General features: G+C 46.2%; 1 protein-coding gene across 3 annotated transcripts in view; it reads right to left on the reverse strand.

Annotated features, from left to right (window-relative positions):
- Positions 1 to 2,865: 2,865 nt before the first annotated feature.
- LOC145350331 (tubulin alpha chain-like) overlaps positions 2,866 to 26,572 on the reverse strand; it is a 44,987-nt gene continuing 21,280 nt past the window's right edge. The window contains exons 1-4 of one of the 3 annotated variants that reach the window (XM_080199552.1): positions 9,617 to 9,763; positions 6,589 to 6,811; positions 5,292 to 5,440; positions 2,866 to 3,844 (exon numbers count right to left, since the gene is read on the reverse strand). In XM_080199552.1, the coding sequence (XP_080055678.1) occupies positions 2,867 to 3,844; positions 5,292 to 5,440; positions 6,589 to 6,811; positions 9,617 to 9,631 (1,365 nt within the window). In that variant the 5' untranslated portion in view covers positions 9,632 to 9,763 and the 3' untranslated portion in view covers position 2,866. Of the gene's footprint in view, positions 3,845 to 5,291; positions 5,441 to 6,588; positions 6,812 to 7,283; positions 7,368 to 9,616; positions 9,764 to 26,572 lie in introns of those variants that run through there. The other 2 variants (XM_080199554.1, XM_080199553.1) reach the window with 2 other exon arrangements.

Consider the following 26,572-nt stretch of genomic DNA (forward strand, 5'->3'; position numbering starts at 1 on the left):
TAGGTCAAGAATCTCTATCTCAACCTTAACATTCAGTGATGCTGCCTCCACCACTCTCCAGGGAAGAGCGATCCAAAGACCCACAGTAATGTGGTTGACTCTTAACTGCCCTCTGAAATATCTTAACAAGCCACTCAGTTCAAAGACAATTAGGGAAGGGTAACAAAACATTGGCCTTACCTGAAACACCCACATCCCACGAAAGAATAAATTAAGTGCAAGTTGTGAAGTTAATGCTTGTGAAATTATTTTTAAAATTGTAAAGCAACAAGTTGTAAAATTTAATGGTTGTTTTAAAAAAATGTTTTTAAAACAGATGCAGGTGCAAGTACAGAGAACACAGACTGAAACATTCTATTAGGAGGCTAGGCAGTAGTGTTGCCAAGACAACCAGCTTTTTTTTTTGACGTTTGCCCAGTTTAAACTAGGTACTTGAATAACAGCATCCTATCAGATTTGAGTTTGAAGTTTTGGGAGCAAAGAACAAAGAAAATTACAGCACAGGAACAGGCCCTTTGGCTCTCTAAGCCTGCACCAACCATGCTGCTTGACTTAAAAGTCCCCTACCCTTCCAGGGAGGAAATCCCTCGATTCCCATCCTATTCATGTACTTGTCAAGATACCCCTTAAAAGTCACTACCGTATCCACTTGCCCTACCTCCCCCAGTAGGGAGTTAGAGTTCCAGGCACCCACTGCTGTGTAAAAAAAAAATCTGCTTCATACATCTCCTTTAAACCTGTGCCCCCTAGTTATTGACACTTCCACCCTGGGAAAAAGCTTCTGGACAATCCACACTGCTCAATCTTGTAGACTTCTATCAGGTCTCCCCTCAATGTCCATCATTCCAGTGAGAACAAACCAAGTTTCTCCAAACTCTCCTCATCGCTAATGTTCTCCATACCAGACAATATTCTAGTGAATCTTTTCTGTACCTTCTTAGCAAGAATAGTCCATGTAATCTGTTCACCAGTAAACAGGTGAACAGGAATTTGGTGAGTTTTAGGACAGGAGGTTATGAAGTGAGGGAACTGAGATTTGAAAAAGAAAATTTAAATTGATGCTGGATCAGAAACCCATATGGTGAGATCAGCAAGCACTATGGGTGTAAAACAGACAGAATTGGTTTGGTTTCAATGCACCCACAAGCAGGTCCATAGAACCATAGCCAACATTCTGTGGCTAAAGGCAAATTATTGTAGATGCTGGAATCTGAAATCAAAAGAGAAACAGAGGTCCTTCAGCCCTCAATGTTGTGCCAAGCTATGTCCAATCCCAGATCAAGCTATCCCCTCCCTATAATTCTGGAGTGCTCCATGTGCCTATCCAATAACAGCTTGAAAGTTCCTAAAGTGTCCAACTCCAATATCACAGCAGGTAGTCTATTCCACACCCCAATCACTAAAGAATCTACCTCAGACATCCCTCCTATCTCCCACCATGAACCTTATAGTTATGCCCCCTAGTAACAACTACATCCACCTGAGGAAATAGTCTCTGCATGTCCACTCTATCCCTCTCATCATCATATAAAATGTCTATTAAATCACCTGTCATCCTCCTCCACTCCAAAGAGAAAAGCCCCAGCTTCCTCAACCTTTCCTCATAAGGCCTACCCTCCAAACCAGGCAGCATCTTGGTAAATCTCCTCTGCTCTCTCTCCAATGCTTCCACATCCTTCTTATAAAAGGTGACCAGAACTGAACACAATATTCCAAATGTTGTCTCACCAACGTCTGGTATAGTTGCAGCATAACCCCACAGCTCTTAAACTCAAACCCCCTGTTAATAAACAAAAAAAATGCTGGAAAATCTCAGGTCTGATGTTTTGAGTCCAGTTGACCCTTTGTCAAAGCTAAAAGGCACAGAAATAAGGAGCTATTTATACTGCAGGGTGAGTGAATGAAAGATGAGTCACAGCCACAGAAACCAGGGGAAAGGCTGCTAACAGCAGCCCATAGAGATTAGGTGTGAATGGCCAAACAGCAGAGAAACTGAAATCAGAAGATAAGGTGTGCCAGATGAAGATAGGAGAGAGGTAAAAATGGAAAAACAGGAAGGGAAGAAAAGGGGCAAAAAAAAAGACAAGAAATAATGTAATGGAGGAAAAGGAGCTGAAAGAAAGGGATGGAATAATAGAATGTAGGGTGCAAAAAGCTGTAGGAGTCAGTGGGTTTGTAAGATATTGGCAGAAAGTCTATTGCCAGAAATGGAGGCAGAAAGGTCAAGGCAGGGAAATGTCTGAGATAGACCAGGTGAAGGGTTGGAAACAGGAAGCAAAGTTGATGAACTTTTCCAGGTCCAGATGAGAGCATGAAGCAGCAAAGTAGTGATTGATGTACTGGCAAAGGAGTTGTGGGAGAGGACCCAGGTAAGCCTGGGACAGGGATATCCCGAAAACACCATTTAAAAACCAGAAGCTTGTTGCACCTGTACATTGCTCCCAAAAGGACGGGTACCAAGCATGCCAAAACCCTGAAAACCAACCCCAGAATATTTTAATACAAGTGAGAACAGGGACAGAATAATGTTACAGCAAGTTGATTGAGCCCATCAGTATCTGACACTCTACTGGCAGCACTGTGGGAATAGATTAAGTGTAGAAGGAAAATTTGGGTTCTCACCCTCAGATTCAAATCCATTCATGGCCTCTTATCTGACCTGCACCACCCCCCCACCACATCAGCTCCATAAACAAGTGCCCCTCTGTATCAAGTTCAGATATGACCAAGAAGAATGAAACTGGAGAGAATTGCTTCCAACACAATATACAGAAAGGCAGTTGCAAGTCAACAAAAATTTATTCTGAAGTTCACAATCTCTAATTTACAGTAGATGGGTAAAACAAATTTGCTCTACAGGTAAAGTTCAGAATTCCTCCTCCTCATCTTCTTCAGCTACTGCACTGTCTATACCAACCTCTTCATAATCTTTCTCCAAGGCTGCCATGTCTTCACGGGCCTCTGAGAACTCCCCTTCCTCCATCCCCTCGCCCACATACCAATGCACAAAGGCGCGCTTGGCGTACATCAGATCAAACTTATGATTAAGGCGAGCCCAGGCTTCAGCGATGGCCGTGGTGTTGCTCAGCATACACACAGCACGCTGCACCTTGGCCAAGTCTCCACCAGGCACCACAGTGGGTGGCTGGTAGTTGATGCCAACTTTGAAACCAGTTGGGCACCAGTCAACAAACTGAACAGAACGTCTGGCCTTGATGGTGACAATGGCAGCATTGACATCTTTTGGCACCACATCACCCCGGTAGAGAAGACAGCAAGCCATGTACTTGCCATGGCGAGGGTCGCACTTGACCATCTGATTACCTGGATCAAAGCAGGCATTGGTGATCTCAGCCACAGACAGCTGCTCATGATAAGCTTTCTCAGCTGAGATCACTGGAGCGTACGTCACCAGGGGGAAGTGGATACGAGGATAAGGCACCAAGTTAGTTTGGAATTCTGTCAGGTCAACATTCAGTGCTCCATCAAAGCGGAGAGATGCTGTGATTGATGAGACAATTTGGCCAATTAGCCTGTTCAGGTTGATGTAACCAGGATGCTCCACACCCAGGTTCTTTTGGCAGATGTCATAGATGGCCTCATTGTCGACCATGAAGGAACAGTCAGTGTGCTCTAGGGTGGTGTGGGTGGTCAGGATGGAATTGTAGGGTTCCACCACAGCTGTGGAGATCCTTGGAGCCGGGTAGACTGAAAACTCCAGCTTGGACTTCTTGCCATAGTCGACAGAGAGACGTTCCATCAGGAGTGAGGTGAACCCAGAACCAGTGCCTCCACCAAAGCTGTGGAAGACCAGGAAGCCTTGAAGACCCGTGCACTGGTCAGCCTGAGAAGATGAAAATCATAGTTACTTCTAGACATAAAACCTTATCTCCATTACCTGGGAGAAATTTCCTTCAAAGGGAGTGGATTCATCCTGATCTTACTCAAGGATGCATTGTAGACGTCCAGAGACAGCAGGTCGACAAAGATCAATGGGAGAGGGGTTTCATTCCCCAGCCCCCGCCAGGCAGGTGGAGGTTAGTTCTATTACTGGGTGGCGATCACTAACCGAATGATATAATGGCCATTCATTCCATACACCTACACTAGGTGATGAGGCCAAAGAGGAACTGACTTGTTATTTAGTGTCTGAGTGGATTGTAAACAGCTGCTTGCAAAACAAAGCTGGAGACTGGGGAGAAGTGCTTTCGAAGGAGTTGGACTTTTTGGCCATGGATCATTAAATGCAGATGTTAAAATGCACATCTGTCCAACCATGCATTTTATATAGCACCCTTTAACCTTAAAGATACAAACATAAGAAATGGGAGGAGTAGGCCATCTAGCCCTTCAAGCCTGCTCTGCCATTCAATAAGATCATTATTAGATATTAGGCCTGGTGACAATTTTTTTTTAAAAAGACTGGATTAAATAGATTCAGAGATCCTTAAACAGCACCTTCCAAACCCACGATCTCGCCATCTAGAAGAACAAAGGCAGCAGATACATGGGAACACCACCTGCAATTCTCCTCCAAGCCACTCACCATCCTGAGTTGGATTCCAGGCTCAGGTCACTGTGTGTGGAGTTTGCACATTCTCCTCATATCTGCATGGGTTTCCTCCCACAGCCCAAAGATGTGCAGTTTCAGTTGATTGGCCATGCTAAGACATTGCCCTTAGTGTCCAGGGATGCATGGGTTAGTGGGATTAGTGGTATAATATATAGGGATATGGAGGTAGGGCCTGGGTGGGATTGTGTTCAGTGCAGACTCAATGGGCCAAAGGGCATCTTTCTGCACTGTAGGGTTCTATGATTCTATATCACTGTTCCTTCGCAGTCGCTGGGGTCAAAATCCTGGAGTCCCCTCCCTAATGGGTCAACCCACAGAACATGGACTGCAGTGATTCAAGATGGCAGCTCACCACCACCTTCTCAAGGGTAACTAGGGATGGGCCAGCTAGTGACACCCATGTATAAATATAAGGGGGGGTGGAAATACAGAAACTAAGGTTAGGGAGGCATTCTAGAGCTTAGGTTCTGGGCAGCTGAAAAACAACTGCCAGGTGTTGAAATATTGAAAATAAGGGATGCCTGAAGAGGCCAGAACTGGAGAAATGCCAAATTGGAAATCAGGATGGAAAGGCCAGAGTGTTTTGGAACACCATTGACCTTAAGCAGCTTGACCTATGAACCCACTAGTTGGAAAACAAGACCACTGTGAACAAGATAACTGCTAGAATATGTAATCACTTATTTCTCAGTGGAGGTTCTCAAGCATGTTACCATACCAGTTTACAGATTCTGTCCAGGACTGAGTCAATCAGCTCCTTGCCGATGGTGTAGTGCCCACGGGCATAGTTATTGGCAGCATCTTCATTCCCAGTGATGAGCTGCTCAGGGTGAAATAGCTGGCGATAGGTACCAGTACGAATCTCATCTGGGGAGAAAAGATCATGGTTTAGCAGCACTGCAAATTGCATAAACTTCATTTTGCACAGACTGAAGGAGATATCCACATGGGTACATTCCATAGAGAATAAGAATGCCACAACAGGTCTTTGACTACAAGAGGTAGGAGTAGACCACACTGCCTTCACCTGCTAATCTTTGGCAATAACTCCCACTTTCCCACCCACTCCTCATGTCCCTTAATTCCCAAGGCATCAAACCTGTATCCCAGCCTTAAAATGTATTGGTGTATCCACAACCCTCAATGTACCATAGGAACAGGAGGTCATCCAGCTCCATCAACATGTCTCACAGTAGATCTGAACTCAAGTTTGCCAGTTTTCTATATACCCCTTAGCACAATTTAGCTAGCAAACTGCAGTTTGGGATTTTTATATTATCCCCTTGTGTGAAGTGCTTCCTCTCAACTGTGGCACAGTGGTTAGCATTGGTGCCTCACAGGGCCAGGGACCTGGGTTTGATTCCCAGCTTGGGTCACCATCTGTATGGAGTCTGCATGTTCTCCCCATGCCTGCACGAGTTTCCTCCCACAGTCCAAAGATGTGCAAGTTAGGTTTATTTGATGCCCCTTACTAACCTGAGATGAGTATTAGAGGGATTAGCAGGATAAATGTAGGGATAGGCCTGGGGTGGGATTATTGTTGGTGCAGATTTGATGGGCTGAATGGCCTCCCATACTTTAGGGTTTCTACAATTCTATGAATGCCCATAAGCAGCAAGAACAACTGATTTGAAAAGGTTCTGGACTGCTCCAAAGACAATAGGTACATTCAAATCATTTAAGTCATCTTAAAGATGATGTCAAATCTATTTTTGATAGTCAAAGCCTCAGCAACTGACTTGAATAATTCAATCCTTTTAGTCTAGTGTAATCCTCCTAATCCCACCTCTACCCAAAATGGTAAAGATAGATTCTGTTTGCCCCCACTGAATGGTTAAGTTTAACAATCTCAGAGTACATCTACAAAGAGGAAAAAAACATGGAATTCTTCAAATAAATATTCAGTGTTAGAAACAGCAATTTCTCAGGGAAAAGATGCAAGACACGTCAGGATCATTACTACAACCAAGCAGTTTCAGTAAAGCAAGTCATTAGAATTTGTGTGCCAAAATTACCAATCACAGTTGGTTCCAAGTCCACAAAGATTGCCCTGGGCACATGTTTCCCAGCTCCCGTGTCACGGAAGAAGGTATCAAAGGAGTCATCTGCCTCTCCACTGTATTTCTTATGAGGTCTCTGACCATCAGGCTGGATACCATGTTCCAAACAGTACAGCTCCCAGCAGGCATTGCCCATCTGGACACCAGCCTGGCCAACATGGATGGAGATACACTCACGCTGCAAGAGAAGCAAATTAGAAGCGCACTAGCACAAACAATTTTATCGCACAATTATGCTAATTGAGACACCACATGAGCCTCCTCAAATTACTCAACATTTTCTTCAACCCTCTCCCCCTCAGACATATCCAACTTCACTTAACTGCACCTATTCCATTTTCTGCAATACCCCTTGGGAAATTTACTACCATTCTCAGTTAATTTTAGCCAAAAGGCCAAAGCAGAAACTTGAGACATTTCTAAAGAATATTTCTAGCTCACTTTCCCACCCCGTTGTCTAACCTTTTGAAGGGAAGAGCTTAAAGTTGCTGAAATCTTTTGTTTGCTTGGAGTAAGGAAGGAAAGCTTCTGTCTGGAGAGTGGGTTAGTAACCAGCATTCAGATTTAAAGCAACTGACAAGAACAGGGAAGGGAATGGAGAACTGGAGATCCTTTTCATACAATGCTGGAAGATAGTGACATGTACTCACAAGGGGGACTAACTGGAGGATCTAAGGAGAAAGGCTTGCATTTAAAAGTCATCTCTCAACCTCAGGTCTGGAGGGGTGTATAGAGAAGATTCACCAGGATGTTGCCTAGAATGGAACATTTAAATCTATGAAAGGAGGATATAGAAAAGGATATTAAACTAGAAAAAGAGTGCAGAAAACATTTACTAGGGTGCGACCAAGACTTGGTTTGAGTTATAAGGAGAGTCTGGATAGACTGGGACTTTTCCCCTGGAGTGTAGAAGACTTAGGAACGATCCTATAAAGATCTATTAAACAATGAGGGGTATAGATCAACTAGATAGTCAACATCTTTTCCCAAAAGGTGGAGTGTAAAACCAGAGGGCATTGGTTTAAGGTGAGAGGGGAGATACAAAAGGGTCCAGAGGGGCACTTTTCTTCTCTCCACCCCCCCCCCCCCCCCCCCCACCACCACACACAGAGGGTGGTAAGTGTCAGGAACAAGGTGCCAGAAGTAATAGGAGAGGTGGGTACAATTATCTTCTAAAAGCACGTAGACAGATACATGGGTATAGAGGGATATGGGCCAAATACAGGAAATTGGGACTAGCTTAAGGGTTCAAAAAAAAGAGCAGCATGAACAAGTCGGGCCAAAGGCCTGTTTCCATGCTGTAAACCTATGACTGAGGGTTGGAGTGACTTGGCCTTCTCTGCTCCAATGAAAACAGCCCAAGGGACAAAATGACCAAGGTGTCAATATTTGAGGAGCATGGATAGATTGGATAGGGGTAGCTGTTCCTTAGTTGAAGGATCAGTCACAAAAGGAACACAAGTTCAAGGTGAGCGGCAAATGTGAGGAAAACCTTGTTTACTCAAAAGGTAGTGACAGTCTGGAACACACTGATTGGGAGGACGGTAGGGGTAGATTGCCTCATCCTTTAAAAAGTACCTGAGTGAGCATTTGGCATGTCATAACATTGAAGGCTAGTGGTGTTTGCTACCAAATAAACCTGTTGGACTTTAAGAAGTCTCTCAACACCAGGTTACTGTGTTTACGCCAGTCAAACACTTGCATCTCAACAATGGCCATGATCAAAATGAATGGTAAATGGGATTAGATAGATAAGGGGCATCTCATATTGGTGCAGACTCAATGGGCTGAAGGACCTTTTCTGCACTGTTTGATTCTGTGACATGCTCATAGCCCAAGTGGTACTGCAGAAACAGGGATGTAGGTAGTGGCAGCCAAACCAATTTGACAGCAATGCCTGACATTGATTTAGGGATAATGTAGAAACATAGAAAATAGGAGCAGGAGAAGGCCATTCATTTTGATCATGGCCATTGTTGAGATGCCAGCGTTCGACTGGCGTAAACACAGTAACCTGGTGTTGAGAGACTTCTTAAAGTCTAACAGGTTTATTTGGTAGCAAACGTCACTAGCTTTGAAATATTAATATTTGATATTTGAAAACACCACGAGCATCAAATATTGGCCAGGACACCATAAAAGGCACCTAATCTTCTTCAAAGACAGACTACAGGAGCTTTCACATCCATCCAAGCAAGATTGCATCTAACACCAAGGGAGTTCCATACTACACTGGGACATTCAGCCTAGATACTTGTGCTCAAATCCTGAATGCTTGAACCGAGTACAGAAGAAGGCTGTATACTCATGCTGCAACACCAGGGGGAGCATTTCCTGTACACGTGTACTCACAGCATCAGGTTAAACTCCAACAGGTTTATTTGGTAGCACAAGACACTACCTTTCGGAGCACCACCCCTTCATCGGGCAAGTGGGAGTTCTGTTCACAAACAGGGCATATAAAGACAATTTACAAAATAATGGTTGGAATGTGAGTCTTTACAGGTAATCAAGTCTTAAAAGGTGCAGTGAGAGTGGAGAGGGGTCAAGCATAGGTTAAAGAGATGTGTATTGTCTCCAGACAGGACAGTTTAGTGAGATTTTGCAAGCCCAGGCAAGTTGTGTGGGGGTTACAGATAGTGACATGAACCCAAGATCCCGGTTGAGGCCATCCTCATGTGGAACTTGGCTATTAGTCTCTGCTCAGCGACTCTACGTTGTTGTATGTCATGTGTCGTGAAGGCTACCTTGGAGAACGCTTACCCAAAGATCAGAGGCTGAATACCTGTGACCACTGAAGTGTTCCCCTACAGGAAGAGAACACTCCTGCCTGGTGGACGTCAAGCAGCGTTCAATCATCTATTGTCGTAGCTCTGCATGGTCTCCCCAGTGTACCAAGCCTCAGGACATCCTCTCTGCAGCATATCAGGTAGACAACGTTGGTCAAAGTATGTACCATGTACCTGGTGGATGATGTTCACACCTGAGATGATGGCATCCATGTTGATGATCTGGCATGTCTTTCAGTGGTAGAGTTGTTTGGTGTTGTGGTCACTATTCTCCTGAAGACAGGATAGTTTGCTGCAGACAATGGTCTGTTTGAGGTTGTGTGGTTGTCTGAAGGCAAGAAGTGGGAGGTGTGGAGATGGTCTTGATGAGACATTGATCTCAATGACATGAAGTCTCTGGAGGTACCATGCAGGTATTACAACAAATGAATGAACACCACTCAACAATTACTAGGTAAGAGTGTTCTCTTCCTGTTGGGGAACACTTCAATGGTCTAGGGCATTCAGCCTCTGATCTTTGGATCAACGTTCTCCAAGGCAGCCTTCATAACACCATAGTCACTGAACACAGACTGATAGCTAAGTTCCACACACGAGCACGCCCTCAACCAGGATCATGGGTTCATATCACTACCTGTAACCCCCACAATTTGCCTGGACTTGCAAAATCGCACTAACTGTCCTGTCTGGAGACAATACACATCTCTTTAACCTGTGCTTATCCCTCTCTCCACTCACATTGTCTGTACCTTTAAGACTTGATTACCTGTAAAGATCTGCATTCCAACCATTATTTTATAGATTGAGTTTGTCTCTTTATATGCCCTGTTTGTGAACAGAACTCCCACTCACCTGATGAAGGGGCAGTGCTCTGAAAGCCAGTGGCTTGTGCTAGCAAACAAACCTGTTGGACTTTAACCTGGTGTTGAGAGACTTCTTACTGTGTTTGCCATAGTCCAACACCGGCATCTCCACATCATGTGCATTCAGTCAGGTGCAACATTAAAATAAGTTGGTTTGACATAGGCTAATATTATGCAATCTTTAACCAATTGCAAGCTCATCTGTCCACTTCATCCATCATCTATTAACAATTCTCTAAATACATTTGTGAAATAAGCTAGATACCTTCTGACAAATTCAAGACAGGAGATGGAAATAGAGAAATTTCTAACTCTTTCACTAGTAATTTCTTGGATTCTAGGATAGTGGAATATAGTCAGTGGGGATAGTCATCTCCAGGAACAGAGTCAAGCCAGCCCCTCATTTTCTTGCAATGGAGTTCACATTTGCACATTTCCAAATCAGATAAGATTCAGTTTGCCTTCGTTTACTTTCCCAATCAACCCCAATTCACTTCTCCCCAGCCAAACATTGAACCCAAGAGAGATTGCTCAAGTTCAGCTGAGAGTCAGCACAAACACCAACATCATCAGATGAAAGCAAAATTTAGCTCCCCTGTCTAAAGTTTTGAGACAACCTACCATTTCCAACTCACTCACCATTTTCTATGTCTGCTTTTCCTGTTCTCTAAACTGGGCTAATGCTGGGAAACAGATCAAACACAAATCCAGGTAAAATTAGTGGCAACCAGCTGTCTCTGCATCCTATTTATACAGCTGATCACAGCACATGGTGTGGATTGGTTCAAATAAATTATTGTAATTAATAGGATTAAAGAAATCCAGTCAGAAATCACCATCCCCCCATGAATCTGTTGTCTACCTAAAAGAGGCCATGAATCTATTGTGTCTCTACATTGAGTCACTTCTTGAGGATGAAGGAAAGTTTGAGAAACTGTGGCCTTTGTGGCTCTATACCACTCGGCCTCAGTGCTCCTCTTGGCCTAGTAGTCATTGAACTAACAGACCATGCACATAGAGTGATGCTGAGGGTCCCTGGCTGAAATCCCACCATAGTACTTTGCTTCAATAAAGACATAAGTATTTTATTTACAAGGGGTGACACGATGGCATAGTGGTTAGCACTGCTGCTTCATAGTGGCAGAGACCCGGGTTTGATTCCCAGCTTGGGTCACTGTCTGTGTGGAGTCTGCATGTCCTCTCCATGTCTGCGTGGGTTTCCTTGGGGTGCTCTGGTTTCCTCCCACAGACTGAAAGATGTGCTGGTTAGGTGTATTGACTGAAAAGGCACCAGAATGTGGTGACTCAGGGATTTTCACAGTAACTTCATTGTAGTGTTAATGAAAGCCTTACTTGTGACTAATAAATTAACTTCCTACTTCCGCGTCTTCACCTGTTGCCCAGACACACCTTGGCAGGCCTTGTTGCTGCTGGGCGGTGGAGGTCCCTCTACGGAGGGATCTCCTCCCACTGTCTTGAGGACCTGGGGTGAAGGGTGCTGCACACAGCAGTGCCGTACAATGGTAGGTTATACCAGTTCACGGGCTCCTAAGTGTGGCCTTTTTCCAACCTTGTGGAGTCCGTGGACCATGTCTATGTTCTGTGTTATAGGCGGCACAGTTTCCTCAAAAACTTTTTAATTTGATGTTTTGTTTGCACTTCAGTCCCATGCTATGGGCACCTGGTGCTCCAGGGGGTTAGGGAAGAAGGAGGACCTCCTTGTGAATCTGCTCCTGGGCCTGGCGAGACACACCATCAACAGGTCCAGGCAGCGGGCGATTGGGGGGGGGCCATCTGTCCTGACTGTCTGCCCCTCTACCGCGGCTACGTTCGCGGCCGGGTGTCCCTGGAGAGGGAGCATGCGGTGTCCACAGGTCCAGTCGACGCCTTCCACGCCCGTTGGGCACCGCAGGGGCTGAGGTGCGTTATAGACCCTGACAATCACATTTTGATTTGACGTGTCTTAAGTTTCCTTTGTACTTTTTTGTTTCTGTTCGAGCCGTTCCCCCTCCTTTTGGGGAGCCGCCCCCTTTTTCTTTGTTCGAATGTAATATGAGTTTGTTTGCTTGGTTTGACCCGAAAGAACGACCCGAAAGACTCCCCACCATCCCGGTGCTCCGGGGGGTTAGGGAAGAAGGAGGACCTCCTTGTGAATCTGCTCCTGGGCCTGGCGAGCTGTGCCATTTACAGATCCAGGCAGCAGATGATTGAGGTTGATCTTTCTCTAGCTATGCCTGTCACACTACATTCTGCACTTTCTCATTTCCTTCTCTATGAACGGTACGTTTTGTCTGTATAGCGCGCAAGAAACAATACTTTTCACTGCATACTAATAACATGGGGCAATAATAAATCAAAATCATTAAAAGTCAAATGACATCATGTTGGTACAACTACACAGATGCCATGGCAGTAAACACAATATATTTAAATAAGAAATCTTGCTTTTTTCAGGAACTATTCATGCTGCACTGAGGATATATTCATATAGACACCAGGAGTAAGCCACTCAGCGTCTTCATGTCTGATCTGTCGATCAATGAGATCATGGCTTATCTGATTGGAACGTCAACTCCACATTTCTGCCTACCCTTGATAACATGTTACCCCCTTTCTTCTCAAGAATTTATCTACATCTGCTTTAAAAATATTCACAGACTCTGCTCCCACTGCCTTTTGAGGAAGAGACTCACCGCCCTCTGAGAGAAATTATTTTTCCTCACCTCCATCTTAAATGAACAATCCTCTGGGTAAAAAGATTTTTCCTCACATCCCCCCTCACCTTGAACCTGTTTCCCCTCGAGGCTGACCCCCTCAACTAAGGGGAATTATTTTTTAAACCACCCACCCCTTGTTCTCGATTTTCCCACAATGGAAAACATCCTCTCCACATCCATCCTGTCAAAATCCCCTCAGGATCTCAGGGTGGGTGAACTACACAGGAAACCAACATATAGATTTTAATAAGAGCATGTTCAAAGCTGTCCAAAGACGTGTGGTTTAGGTTGCTTGGCCATGCTAAATTGAGATGATTAGCCTCCAACAACAACAATCCTTCTTTGAGCCAGGTATAGCACCAACTAGTTGAAGGATTTCCCCCCCCGATTCCCAATTTTTGCTAACTAATATTGGTGAGGAGTTTACATTTGTTGAGGAATATTGCTTAAACTGGAACTAATCGAGATAAGCCAGCAATTATGAATTTAAGTTTATTTATTAATCACAAGTCGGGGTGGCATGGTAACACAGTGCTTGGCACTGCTGCCTCGCGGTGCCAGGGACCCAGGTGAATGTCTGTGTGGAGTTTGAGCATTCTCCCTGTGTCCGCGTGGGTTTCCTCTGGGTGCTCCGGTTTCCTTCCACAGTCCAAAGATGTGTGGGTTAGGTTGGTTGGCTGGCCATGTTAAATTGACCCAAGTGTCAGGGGAATTAGCAGGGTAAATATGAGAGGTTACGGGAATAGAGTCTGGGTGGGATTGAGTTCAGGACAGACTCGATGGGCTGAATGGCCTCCTTCTGCACTGTAGGGATTCTATGATTCTACGACTCCAGTGTCAGGGGCATTGGTAGGGTCAATGTGTGGGGTTACGGGAATAGGGAGTAGGATGGGATTGTGGTTGGTACAGACTTAATGGGCCAAATGGCCTCGTTCTCTAATATAGGAATTCTGTGACTGCTTTTATGGCCCTCCCCCAAAAATAGTAAAACCAAAATCAAAGCTTGAAATCAACTGAAAATCTCAGGCCTGAGCTTGCAATAACTCAGTCTTTCCATCTGGTTTACATGACAGCAGTGGGAACCTGACATCTAGTGGAGCGGCACGGTGGCACATTGCTGCCTCACAGCGCCAGGGACCTGGATTTCATTCCTGGCTTGGGTCACTGTCTGTGCAGAGTCTGCCCGTTCTCCCTGTGTCTGCGTAGGTCCCCTTTGGGTGCTCTGGTTTCCTCCCATAGTAAGAAGTCTCACAACACCAGGTTAAAGTCCAACAGGTTTATTTGGTAGCAAAAGCCACTAGCTTTCGGAGCACTGCTCCTTCGTCAGGTAAGTGGGAGTTCTGTTCACAAACAGGGCATATAAAGACACAAACTCAATTTACAAAATAATGGTTGGAATGTGAGTCTTTACAGGTAATCAAGTACAGACAAAGTGAGTGGAGAGAGGGTTAAGCACAGGTTAAAGGGATGTGTATGATCCACATCATTCCTCCCATAGTCCAAAGATATGCGAGTTAGGTGAATTGGCCCTGCTAAATTTCCCGTTAGTGTTAGAGGGACTAGCCAGGGTAAATGCCTGGGGATAGAGCCTGGGTGGGATTGTTGTCTGTATAGACTCGATGGGTCGAATGGCCTCCTTCTGTACTGTAGGATTCTAGGAATGCTGCAGATTTGGTCAAAATAAATAATGAGTCAGATTTTGCTGAACTAACCGTGCCTTAATGATGCACATCACTAGAAATGTAGAAATTTCTCGGCAGCATTGCAGGCAGGGAGAGATGTCCTATCAATGGCAAAGAACAACAAGTTGCTACACCATTCGTCTCTCGGAAATGGCATCTAGCGCTCAGTCTTCCTATCAGGTTGCTATATTTGAATATTAATGACATACTAAACCCGCCACAGAGAGTTACCATCTACTAATTAACAGCGTAAATTCCTCTTATAACGATGTGATAATTATCATTGACTTCCAGCAGTAACTGGGTTTTGATGACTTTCCACAGTGATCACAAACCTGACCCCAAAGGGATTCATTTTCTTGCTGCTAATTGTCTAATCAAGGATTTGGAATGTTTTCGGAGTATGTGGGGAGATTGATTTTGATTTGATTTGATTTATTATTGTTACATGTGTGTAACACACAGTGAAAAGTATTGTTTCTTGCACACAACACAGACAAAGCATACCGTTCATAGAGAAGGAGAGAGTGCAGAATGTAGTGTTACAGTCATAGCTGGCGTGTAGAGAAAGATCAACTTAATGAGAGGTAGATCCATTCAAAAGTCTGACAGCAGCAGGGAAGGAGCTGTTCTTGAGTCGGTTGGTACGTGACCTCAAACTTTTGTATCTTTTTCCTGATGGATGAAGATGGAAGAGAGAATGTTGGGGGGGGTGGTGTGGCGTCCTTAATTAAGCTGGCTGCTTTGCTGAGGCAGTGGGAAGTGTAGATGGAGTCAATGGATGGGAGGGCGGTTTGCGTGATGGATTGGGCTACATTCACGACCTTTTGTAGTTTCTTACGGTCTTGGGCAGAGCAGGAGCCCATACCAAGCTGTGATACAACCAGAAAGGATGCTCTCTATGGTGCATCTGTAAAAATTGGTGAGAGTCACAGCTGACATGCCAAATTTCCTTAGTATTTTGAGAAAGTAGTGGCATTGGTGGGGTTTTCTTAACTATTGTGTCGGCATGGGGGGGACCAGGACAGGTTGTTGGTGATCTGGACTTGGTTGAGTTTTTTAAACTGTGGGTTTTTTCCACAGAGCTCAGTCACCGTGCGGTATGGCGCTGATTCTGAACCAGGGCTGTTTGCAGTAATTAACTCAGAGGATTGCACCGACTGATTTATAGACTGAGGAACAACCTGACCAAGGGGTACAAGATTATGAGGGACATGGACAGAGTGGTAGGGAGTTGCTGTTCCCCTTAGTTGAAAGGTCAGTTACAAGGGGACAAAGGTTCAAGATGAAGGGCAGGAGGTTAGCGTGGGGGTGTGAGGAAAAACATTTTAACTCAAAGAGTGGTGACGGTCTGGAATGCGCTGCCTGGGAGGGTGGTAGAGGCTGATAGACTCACAACCTTTCGAAAATACTGACATAACATTCGGGGCTATGGGCCAAGTGCTGCTGGACAGGATGAGGTGGGAGGTCAGGTGTTTCTCTCAGGTCAGTTTGGACTCGATGGGCTGAAGGGCCTCTTCTGCACTGAATGATTCTACTATATTAAAGGTGCTATACCAATGCAGGATGTTTGTTGGGTTGTGGTGCAATGTGTTCTGGCCTCCAGCAGGTGGCACCAAATTGCTCAGCTGCACAGTGCAGGGTGGATTTTATTTCATACCGAGGTTAACACTGCAGCCTCACACAGCAAGGTGACACAGGGGGTTAACACTGCTGCCTCACACAGCACGGTGACACAGGGGGTTAACACTGCTGTCTCACACAGCACGGTGACACAGGGGGTTAACACTGCTGCCTCACACAGCACGGTGACACAGCGGGTTAACACTGCTGTCTCACACAGCACGGTGACACAGTGGGTTAACATTGCTGTCTCACACAGCACGGTGACACAGCGGGTTAACATTGCTGTCTCACACAGCACGGTGACACAGGGGGTTAACACTGCTGCCTCACACAGCACGGTGACACAGCGGGTTAACACTGCTGTCTCACACAGCACTGTGACACAGGGGGTTAGCACTGCTGTCTCACACAGCACGGTGACACAGGGGGTTAACACTGCTGTCTCACACAGCACTGTGACACAGGGGGTTAGCACTGCTGTCTCACACAGCACGGTGACACATTGGGTTAACACTGCTGCTTCACACAGCACGGTGACACAGGGGGTTAACACTGCTGCCTCACACAGCACGGTGACACAGCGGGTTAACATTGCTGTCTCACACAGCACGGTGACACAGCGGGTTAACACTGCTGTCTCACACAGCACGGTGACACAGGGGGTTAACATTGCTGTCTCACACAGCACGGTGACACAGGGGGTTAACACTGCTGTCTCACACAGCACGGTGACACAGCAGGTTAACATTGCTGTCTCACACAGCACGGTGACACAGGGGGTTAGCACTGCTGTCTCACACAGCACGGTGACACAGGGGGTTAACATTGCTGTCTCACACAGCACGGTGACACAGGGGGTTAGCACTGCTGTCTCACACAGCACGGTGACACAGCAGGTTAACATTGCTGTCTCACACAGCACGGTGACACAGGGGGTTAACATTGCTGTCTCACACAGCACGGTGACACAGGGGGTTAACACTGCTGTCTCACACAGCACGGTGACACAGCGGGTTAGCACTGCTGTCTCACACAGCACGGTGACACAGGGGGTTAACGCTGCTGTCTCACACAGCACGGTAACGCAGGGGGTTAACACTGCTGTCTCACACAGCACGGTGACACAGTGGGTTAACACTGCTGTCTCACACAGCACTGTGACACAGGGGGTTAGCACTGCTGTCTCACACAGCACGGTGACACAGGGGGTTAACACTGCTGTCTCACACAGCACTGTGACACAGGGGGTTAGCACTGCTGTCTCACACAGCACGGTGACACAGGGGGTTAACACTGCTGTCTCACACAGCACGGTGACACAACGGGTTAACACTGCTGTCTCACACAGCACGGTGACACAGTGGGTTAACACTGCTGTCTCCCACAGCACGGTGACACATTGGGTTAACACTGCTGCTTCACACAGCACGGTGACACAGGGGGTTAACACTGCTGTCTCACACAGCACGGTGACACAGGGGGTTAACACTGCAGCCTCACACAGCACGGTGACACAGCGGGTTAACATTGCTGTCTCACACAGCACGGTGACACAGGGGGTTAACATTGCTGTCTCACACAGCACGGTGACACAGGGGGTTAACACTGCTGCCTCACACAGCACGGTGACACAGCGGGTTAACATTGATGTCTCACACAGCACGGTGACACAGCGGGTTAACACTGCTGTCTCACACAGCACGGTGACACAGTGGGTTAGCACTGCTGTCTCACACAGCACGGTGACACATTGGGTTAACACTGCTGCTTCACACAGCACGGTGACACAGGGGGTTAACACTGCTGTCTCACACAGCACGGTGACACAGGGGGTTAACACTGCAGCCTCACACAGCACGGTGACACAGCGGGTTAACATTGCTGTCTCACACAGCACGGTGACACAGGGGGTTAACATTGCTGTCTCACACAGCACGGTGACACAGGGGGTTAACACTGCTGCCTCACACAGCACGGTGACACAGCGGGTTAACATTGATGTCTCACACAGCACGGTGACACAGCGGGTTAACACTGCTGTCTCACACAGCACGGTGACACAGTGGGTTAACACTGCTGCCTCACACAGCACGGTGACACAGTGGGTTAGCACTGCTGCCTCACACAGCACGGTGACACAGTGGGTTAACACTGCTGTCTCACACAGCACGGTGACACATTGGGTTAACACTGCTGCCTCACACAGCACGGTGACACAGGGGGTTAACACTGCTGTCTCACACAGCACGGTGACACAGGGGGTTAACACTGCTGTCTCACACAGCACGGTGACACAGCGGGTTAAGACTGCTGTCTCACACAGCACGGTGACACAGTGGGTTCGCACTGCTGTCTCACACAGCACGGTGACACAGCGGTTAACACTGCTGTCTCACACAGCATGGTGACACAGTGGGTTAACACTGCTGCCTCACACAGCACGGTGACACAGAGGGTTAACACTGCTGTCTCACACAGCACTGTGACACAGGGGGTTAACACTGCTGCCTCACACAGCACGGTGACACAGTGGGTTAACACTGCTGTCTCACACAGCACGGTGACACAGGGGGTTAACACTGCTGTCTCACACAGCACGGTGACACAGCGGTTAACACTGCTGTCTCACACAGCACGGTGACACAGTGGGTTAACACTGCTGTCTCACACAGCACGGTGACACAGTGGGTTAGCACTGCTGTCTCACACAGCACGGTGACACAGCGGTTAACACTGCTGTCTCACACAGCATGGTGACACAGTGGGTTAACACTGCTGCCTCACACAGCACGGTGACACAGCGGTTAACACTGCTGTCTCACACAGCACTGTGACACAGGGGGTTAACACTGCTGCCTCACACAGCACGGTGACACAGTGGGTTAACACTGCTGTCTCACACAGCACGGTGACACAGCGGTTAGCACTGCAGCCTCACACAGCACAGTGACACAGCGGTTAGCACAGCTGCTTCACAGCGCCAGGGACCTGGATTCGATTCTGGCTTTGAGTGACTGTGTGGAGTTTGCACATTCTCCCTGTGCCTGTATGGGTTTCCTCCCACACTCCAAAGATGCGTAGTTTAGGTGGATCGGCCATGCTAAATTGCCCCTTAGTGACCCGGATGTATACGTTAGGCGGATTATTCAGGGTAATTGTGCAGGATTACAGTGAAAGGACAGGGCTGTGGGACTGGGTAAGATGCTCTTTAGAGAATCGGTACAGACTCAATGGGCTGAATGGCCTCCTTCACAGTAGAGATTCTATGGATTCTATGGTTCCAACGGGGATTGGAACTCTTTGGATAACTCTTTCAAATACAGCACAGATGGGCTGAATGGCTTCATCCTCTGTGGTCATAGAAGATGCAAAAAACATTCTGGAAGCATTGGGGAAGCAAGGCAAGAATAAGGAATTTAAAGATATTAAAGAAGACATTTTTTCAAATCAATTCACAGGATGTGGACAGCACTGGCCAGAGCATCAATACTAGTTCATCAACACTGCCCTTGAAGTGTATGTGGTGTAGGTAAACCCAGAGTGCTGGTAGGGAGAACAGATAACCACATTGCTGTGGGTTTGGAGTCACATAAAAGACAGACCAGGTGAGCTGACAACTCTTGTCTGCAGGAAGTGTGTCCAGTTGCAGCTCCTCACAGACCGCATTGTTCAGTTGAAGCGACAGGTAGATGCACTACGGGGCATACAGGAGGCAGAGGGTGTGATAGACACCAGTTACAGGGAGGTTGTCAGACCGCAGGTTCAGACAGGTAGATGGGTGATTGGCAGGAGAGGCAGGTGGGTAAGGCAGGAGTTTCCTGTGCCTACTCCCCTTTCAAACAGGTATATCGTTTTGGAATCTGTTGAGGTGGATAGCCTGTCAGGAGGAGATACCAGCAGTAGCCAGGCCTGTGGCACCACAGCTGCTTCTGCTGTGGGACAGGGTCGGGCAAAGAGCAAGTGAGCAGTAGTAATAGGGGTCCCATTAGTTAGGCCACAATCGAGACTCCAGGATGGTGTGCTGCCTTCCTGGTGCCAGGGTCAGGGACATCTCTGAGTGATTGCAGAACATTCTTAAGGGGGAGGGTAAGCAGCCAGAGGTTGTTGTACATGTTGGTACCAGCAGCATAGGTAGGAAAAGGGATGAGGTCCTGAAATGTGAATATAGAGAGTTAGGCAGAAGGCTAACGTGCAGGACCTCGAAGGTAGTAATTTCAGGACTGTTACTCGTACCAGGTGATAGTGAGGCTAGGGATAGGAGGATTAGGCAGATGAATGAGAGCTGGTGCAGGAATTTAGATTTTTAGATCATTGGGCTCTTTCCTGGGGAAGGGCTGATCTGTTCAAGAGGAACGGGTTTCATCTGAATGGAGGGGCACTAACATCCTAGTGGGCAGATTTGAAAGAGGCCACTCAGGGGGGTTTAAACTAGTTTGGCAGGGGTGTGGGATCCAAAGCAGTAGGAAGACAGAAGAGAAGTTTGAGAACAGCGTGGAAGTTAAAGAGAGCACATTAATTAGTAAAGGCAGCGTCAGTAATCCTAGTACCAGACAGATCAGGCAGAAGCAAGACAGAGAGCAAGGGATGTCCAGATTAAACTGCATTTATTTCACTGCAAGGCAGGTGAACTCAGGACATTGATAGGAAGTAGGACTGGGATCTTACAGCAATTACTGAAACATGGCTAAGAGTGGGGGGGACAGGCCTGGCAGGTTAATGTTCCAGGGTACAGATGCTATAGGAAAGTTAGATCAAGAGGTAAGAGAGGAGGGGGAGTTGCACTTTTGATTAGGGAAAGCATCACGGCCGTACTGAGAGGGGATATACCCAAGGGTTCAGCCACTGAGTCCATACGGGTAGAACTGAGAAATAAGAAGAGGGAAATCACTTTGATAGGATTGTACTATAGGCCCCCAAATGGTCAGCAGGAAATTGAGGAGCAAATATGTAAAGAGATTACAGATAGCTCCAAGAAAAATAGGATGGTAATAGCAGAGATTTTAATTTTCCCAACATTGAATGGGACAGCCATAGTATTAGAGGGTTGACTGGAGAGAAATTTGTTGAGTGCATTCAGGAGGAATTTCTCATTCAGTATGTGGATGGCCCGACTAGAAAGGGGGAAAAACTTGACCTCCTTTTGGGAAATAAGGAAGGGCAGGCGACAGAAGTATTAGTGAGGGATCACTTTGGAACCAGTGACCATAATTCCATTAGTTTTAACTTAGCTATGGAGAATGATAGATCTGTCCCAAAAGTTAATATTCTAAATTGGGGCAAGGACAATTTTGATGGTATCAGGCAGGAACTTTCAAAAGTTAATTGGGGGAGTCTGTGGGAAGGCAAAGGGACATCCGGTCAGTGGGAGGCTTTCAAAAGTGTGTTAGCCAGGGTTCAGGGTAAACACATTCCTCTTAGAGTGAAGGGCAAGGCTGGCAGAAGAAGGGAACCGTGGATGACTCAGGATATTGAGGCCCTGGTCGAGAAGAAGAAAGAGGCACATGACGTGCATAGGCAACTGGGATCAAGTGGATCACTTGAAGAGTTTAGGGGGTGTAGGAGTACAGTTAAGAGAGAAATCAGGAGGGCAAAAAGGGGACACAGAATTGTTTTGGCAGATAAGGCAAAGGAGAATCCAAAGAGATTCCACAAATACATAAAGGGTGAAAGAGTAACAAGGGAGAGAGTAGGGCCTCTTAAGGGTCAACAAGGTTATCTATGTGCAGATCCACAAGAGATGGGTGAGGTCCTAAATGAATATTTCTCATCCGTATTTACTGTTGAGAAAAGCATGGATATTAGGGAACTTGGGGAATTAAATATTGATGTCTTGAGGGGTGTACATATTACAGAGAAGGAGGTGCTAGAAGTCTTAAAGCACTACAAGATAGATAAATCACTGGGACCTGATGAATTGTATCCCAGGACGTTGTGGGAGGCTAGGGAGGAAATTGCGGGTCCCTGGCAGAGATATTTGAATCATCGATAGTCACGGGTGAGGTGCCTGAAGATTGGCAAGAGGCAAATGTTGTGCCTTTGTTTAAAAAGGGCTGCAGGGAAAAGCCTGGGAACTACAGGCCAGTGAGCCTCGCATCTGTGGTGGACAAATTGTTGGAAGGTATTTTTAGAGACAGGATCTACAGGCATTTAGAGATGCAAGGACTGATTAGGGACAGTCAGCATGGCTTTGTGAGTGGAAAATCATGTCTCACAAATTTAATTGAGTTTTTTGAAGGGGTAACCGAGAAGGTAGATGAGGGCAGTGCAGCTGGTGTTGTCTACATGGACTTTAGCAAGGCCTTTGACAAGGTACCACATGGTAGGTTGTTAAATCTCACAGGATCCACGGTGAGGTGTCTAAATGGATACAAAATTGGCTTCTTGACAGAAGCCAGAGAGTGCTTGTAGAAAGTTGTTTTTCAAACTGGAGGCCTGTGACCAGCAGTGTGCCTCAGGGATCAGTGCTGGGCCCACTGTTATTTGTCATTTATATTAATGATTTGGATGAGAATACAGGGGGCCTGGTTAGTAAGTTTGCAGATGACACCAAGATTGGTAGCATAGTGGACAGTGAAGAAGGTTATCTAGGATTGCAACAGATCTTGATCAATTGGGCCAGTGAGCTGACGAATGGCAGATGGAGTTTAATTTAGGCAAATGCGAGGTGATGCATTTTGGTAGATTGAACCAGGGCAGGACTTACTCAGTTAATGGTAGGGCACTGGGGAGAGTTATAGAACAAAGAGATCTAGGGGTACATGTTCATAGCTCCTTGAAAGCGGAGTCACAGGTGGACAGAGTGGTGAAGAAGGCATTCGGCATATTTGGTTTCATTGGTCAGGACATTGAATACATTGTTGAAGTTGTACAAGACATTGCTGTAAACCTCTATGATTCTAATTATTAATTAAGGTTTAAATTCTACCAGCAGCCGTAGTGGAATTTGAACTCACAACCCCACAACATTGGCCTGGAACTCTGGATTACTCATCTCCTACCACTTAGCTGCTGTTTAAATTAATCATCAGCAAGTCCCCTGGACCTGATGTTCTGCATCTTAGGCTGTAAAAGAGGTGGCTGCACAGATAGAGGTTGCACTGATCTTCCAGAATCCTCCAGATTCTAGAACAATCCCCGATGAGCCACGACAGATCAGCCATGATCTTATTGAATGGCGGGGCAGGCTCGAAGGGCCAGATGGCCTACTCCTGCTCCTATTTCTTATGTTCTTATGTTCTTATGACCAGAAAATAGTGATCGCAGACCCACTATTCTAGAAAAGAGAGAAAGCGGAAGCCAGGCCTGACATCAGTAATCGGGACATTTATGGTACTATGGATGATGTGGCTCATTTGGATACATTTTTATAAATCATAAGGTTTGGGGTTCTTGACCCATCCGCGGGCCTGACCACAAAATGCAAGGCTGCCACTCCCAGTGCAGTTGAGACAGCATTCACTCATAGAATAGAATCCCTACAATGCTGAAAGAGGCCATTCAACCCATCTAGTCTGCACCAACAACAATCCTACCCAGGCCCTATCCCCATAACCCCACATGTTTACCCTACTAATCCCTCTAACCTACGAGATACAGGACAGCAAGGGGCAATTTAACATAGCTAACTGCACCAATCCGCACGTCTTTGGACTGCAGGAGGAAACCGGAGCACCCAGAGGAAACCCACGCAGACACGGGGAGAACATGCAGACTCCACACAGACAGTGACCCAAGCCGGGAATCGAACCCGGGTCCCTGGCACTGTGAGGCAGCAGTGCTAACCACTGTGCCACAGTGCTATTGGAGATGCTGTTCTTTGGATGAGACTTGACCGCGATCTCTTCTGTCTATTCAAATGGATGTGAACAATCTCACAACACTATTTTGAAGATAAGCAGATGCGTTATCCCCGGGATCCTGGCAAATTTTTATCTCACAATCTGGTCATTCTCATATTTTTTATTCATTTACAGCATATGGACATTGCTGGTTGGACCCAACATTTATTACCCATCCCTAGTTGCCCTTGAGAAGGTGGCGGTGAGCTGCCTTCTTGAAACACTGCAGTCCATGGGGTGTAGGTACACCCACAGCACTGTTAGGGAGGGAGTTCCAGGATTTTAACCCAGCTAGAGTGAAGGAACAGCAATATATTTCCAAGTCAGGTTGGTGAGTAACTTTGAGGGACACCTCCACGTGGTGGTGTTCCCAGGTCATTGATGCCTTCGTTCTGTTTGTGGGAGTTTGCTGAGTGCATTATATTACAGCAGAGGAGGTTTGCAATTGCCTTAGAACAAGTGCAATAGAGGTTCACCAGACCAATTTCTCAATGAGGAGATTTCCCTACGAGGGAGGGCATTAGCTATGAGCAGAGGTTGGAGAAACTTAGTTTGTTCTCACTGGAATGACGGAGTTGAGGTGCGACCTGATAGGAGTCGACAAGATTATGAGGGGCCTGTACAGAGTGGATAGTCAGAAGCTTTTTCCCAGGCTGGAAGAGTCAATGACTAGGGGGCATAGGTTTAAGAAGTGACGGGTAAGGTTTAAAGGAGATGTACGAGGCAAGTTTTACACACAGAAGGTGGTGTTGCCAGGGGAGGTAATGGAAGCAGATACATTAGTGATTTTTAAGGAGTATCTTGACAAATACATGAATAGGTTGGGAATAGACGGATATGGTCCCCGGAAGGGTAGGGGGTTTTATTTCAGATGGGCAGCATGGTCGGTGCAGTCTTGGGGAGCTGAAGGGCCTGTTCCTGTTCTTTGTTCTTTGTTCTTTGAGGAAAGGTTGAGTAGGCTTGTTTTACAGTTCCCAGAGTTTAGAAGAATGAGAGGAGTTTAGAACAGATTTCCGCATTGTGTCTGTGGGGTCTTGCTGTGCACAAATTATCTTCGGAATTTCCTATTTCGTAACAGTAGCTGCACTGCAAAAACCACTTCATTGACCCTGAAACGCTTTGGGAGGACATCTTAAGGCCGTGAAAGACGCTACAGAAATGCAAATCTTTCAATCCCATTGTTTGGTCGAAGGTTTTCCCTCATGGTCTGTCCAAGAATTGGATCCTCTGGAGTCACTTTATATTCATAGAATCCACAGAATCCCTAAAGTACAAAAGGAGGCCATTTGGTCCATCAAGTCTGCACCGAACACAGTCCCACCCAGGCCCTATCCCCATAACCCCATACATTTACCCTCGCTAGTCCCCCTGACACTAAATGGAAATTTAGCATGGTCAATCTACCTAACCCATACATCTTGGGACTGCCTTTACAAAGGTTTCTACACTGTCTTGACTTGAAGATTTAGCTGTGGGCCTAGCCTCCTGGTTATGAGTTGTGAACTGGCCTCTCACCTGCTAGATATAAACTGGCCTGCCTGCTTCTGGAGGTACTGACAATTATACCATTTTTCTTTTTGGATTCTTCCTTCTGTCGGCATCTGTCAAATACTGTGACTCTCAAAATTAGCAAGTGTAATTATTTATTTATTAATCACAAGTAAGGCCTACATTAACACTGAAATGAAGTTACTATGAAATTCCCCTAGTCGCCACAGTCCGACGCCTGTCTGGGTTAATGCACCTAAACAGCACATCTTTCAGAATGTGGGAGAAAACCGGAGCATCCGGAGAAAACCCATGCAGACACTGGGAGAATGTGCAAACTCCACACAGACGGTGACCCAAACAAGGAATCGAGCCTGGGTCTCTGGCACTGTGTAACAGTAGTACTAACCACTGTGCTACCGATTCACCTATACCTGCACTGATCTCTCAGTCATCTAGATAAGCTGTTTCCTATTAATAGGGTATTTTTTATCTAGGTGCCTGCTAATCTCATAACTGGGATAATCAAATAGTTCAAATCCTTTTGGAATGCTGAGTATTACTGTTACTAGGTAGATTTATACCTGTTGTTGGGCAGGTCACACTTGATCACGCCTTGTTAGGCTCTTGTTACTGCTGTTACAAGGTAGATCCTTGACACCCACAAACAATCATAAAACCAGCAGCTTAAAACTAACAACTGATCTGTATTTCATGTGGAGTTGTTTATTATCACTTAGGACTTATAGAGCAGAAACAAGTCATTCAGCTCAACATATCCAAACTGATGTTTATATACTCCACACAAACCTCCTCTGAAAATCTATAAACACATAACAACATAAGAACATAAGAAATAGGAGCAGGAGTACGCCATCTAGCCCTTCGAGCCTGCCCCGCCATTCAATAAGATCATGGCTGATCTGTCGTGGCTCA

Source organism: Carcharhinus amblyrhynchos, chromosome 11, assembly GCF_965287045.1.
Source record: "Carcharhinus amblyrhynchos chromosome 11, sCarAmb.v2.hapA, whole genome shotgun sequence".
NCBI lineage: Eukaryota > Metazoa > Chordata > Chondrichthyes > Carcharhiniformes > Carcharhinidae > Carcharhinus > Carcharhinus amblyrhynchos.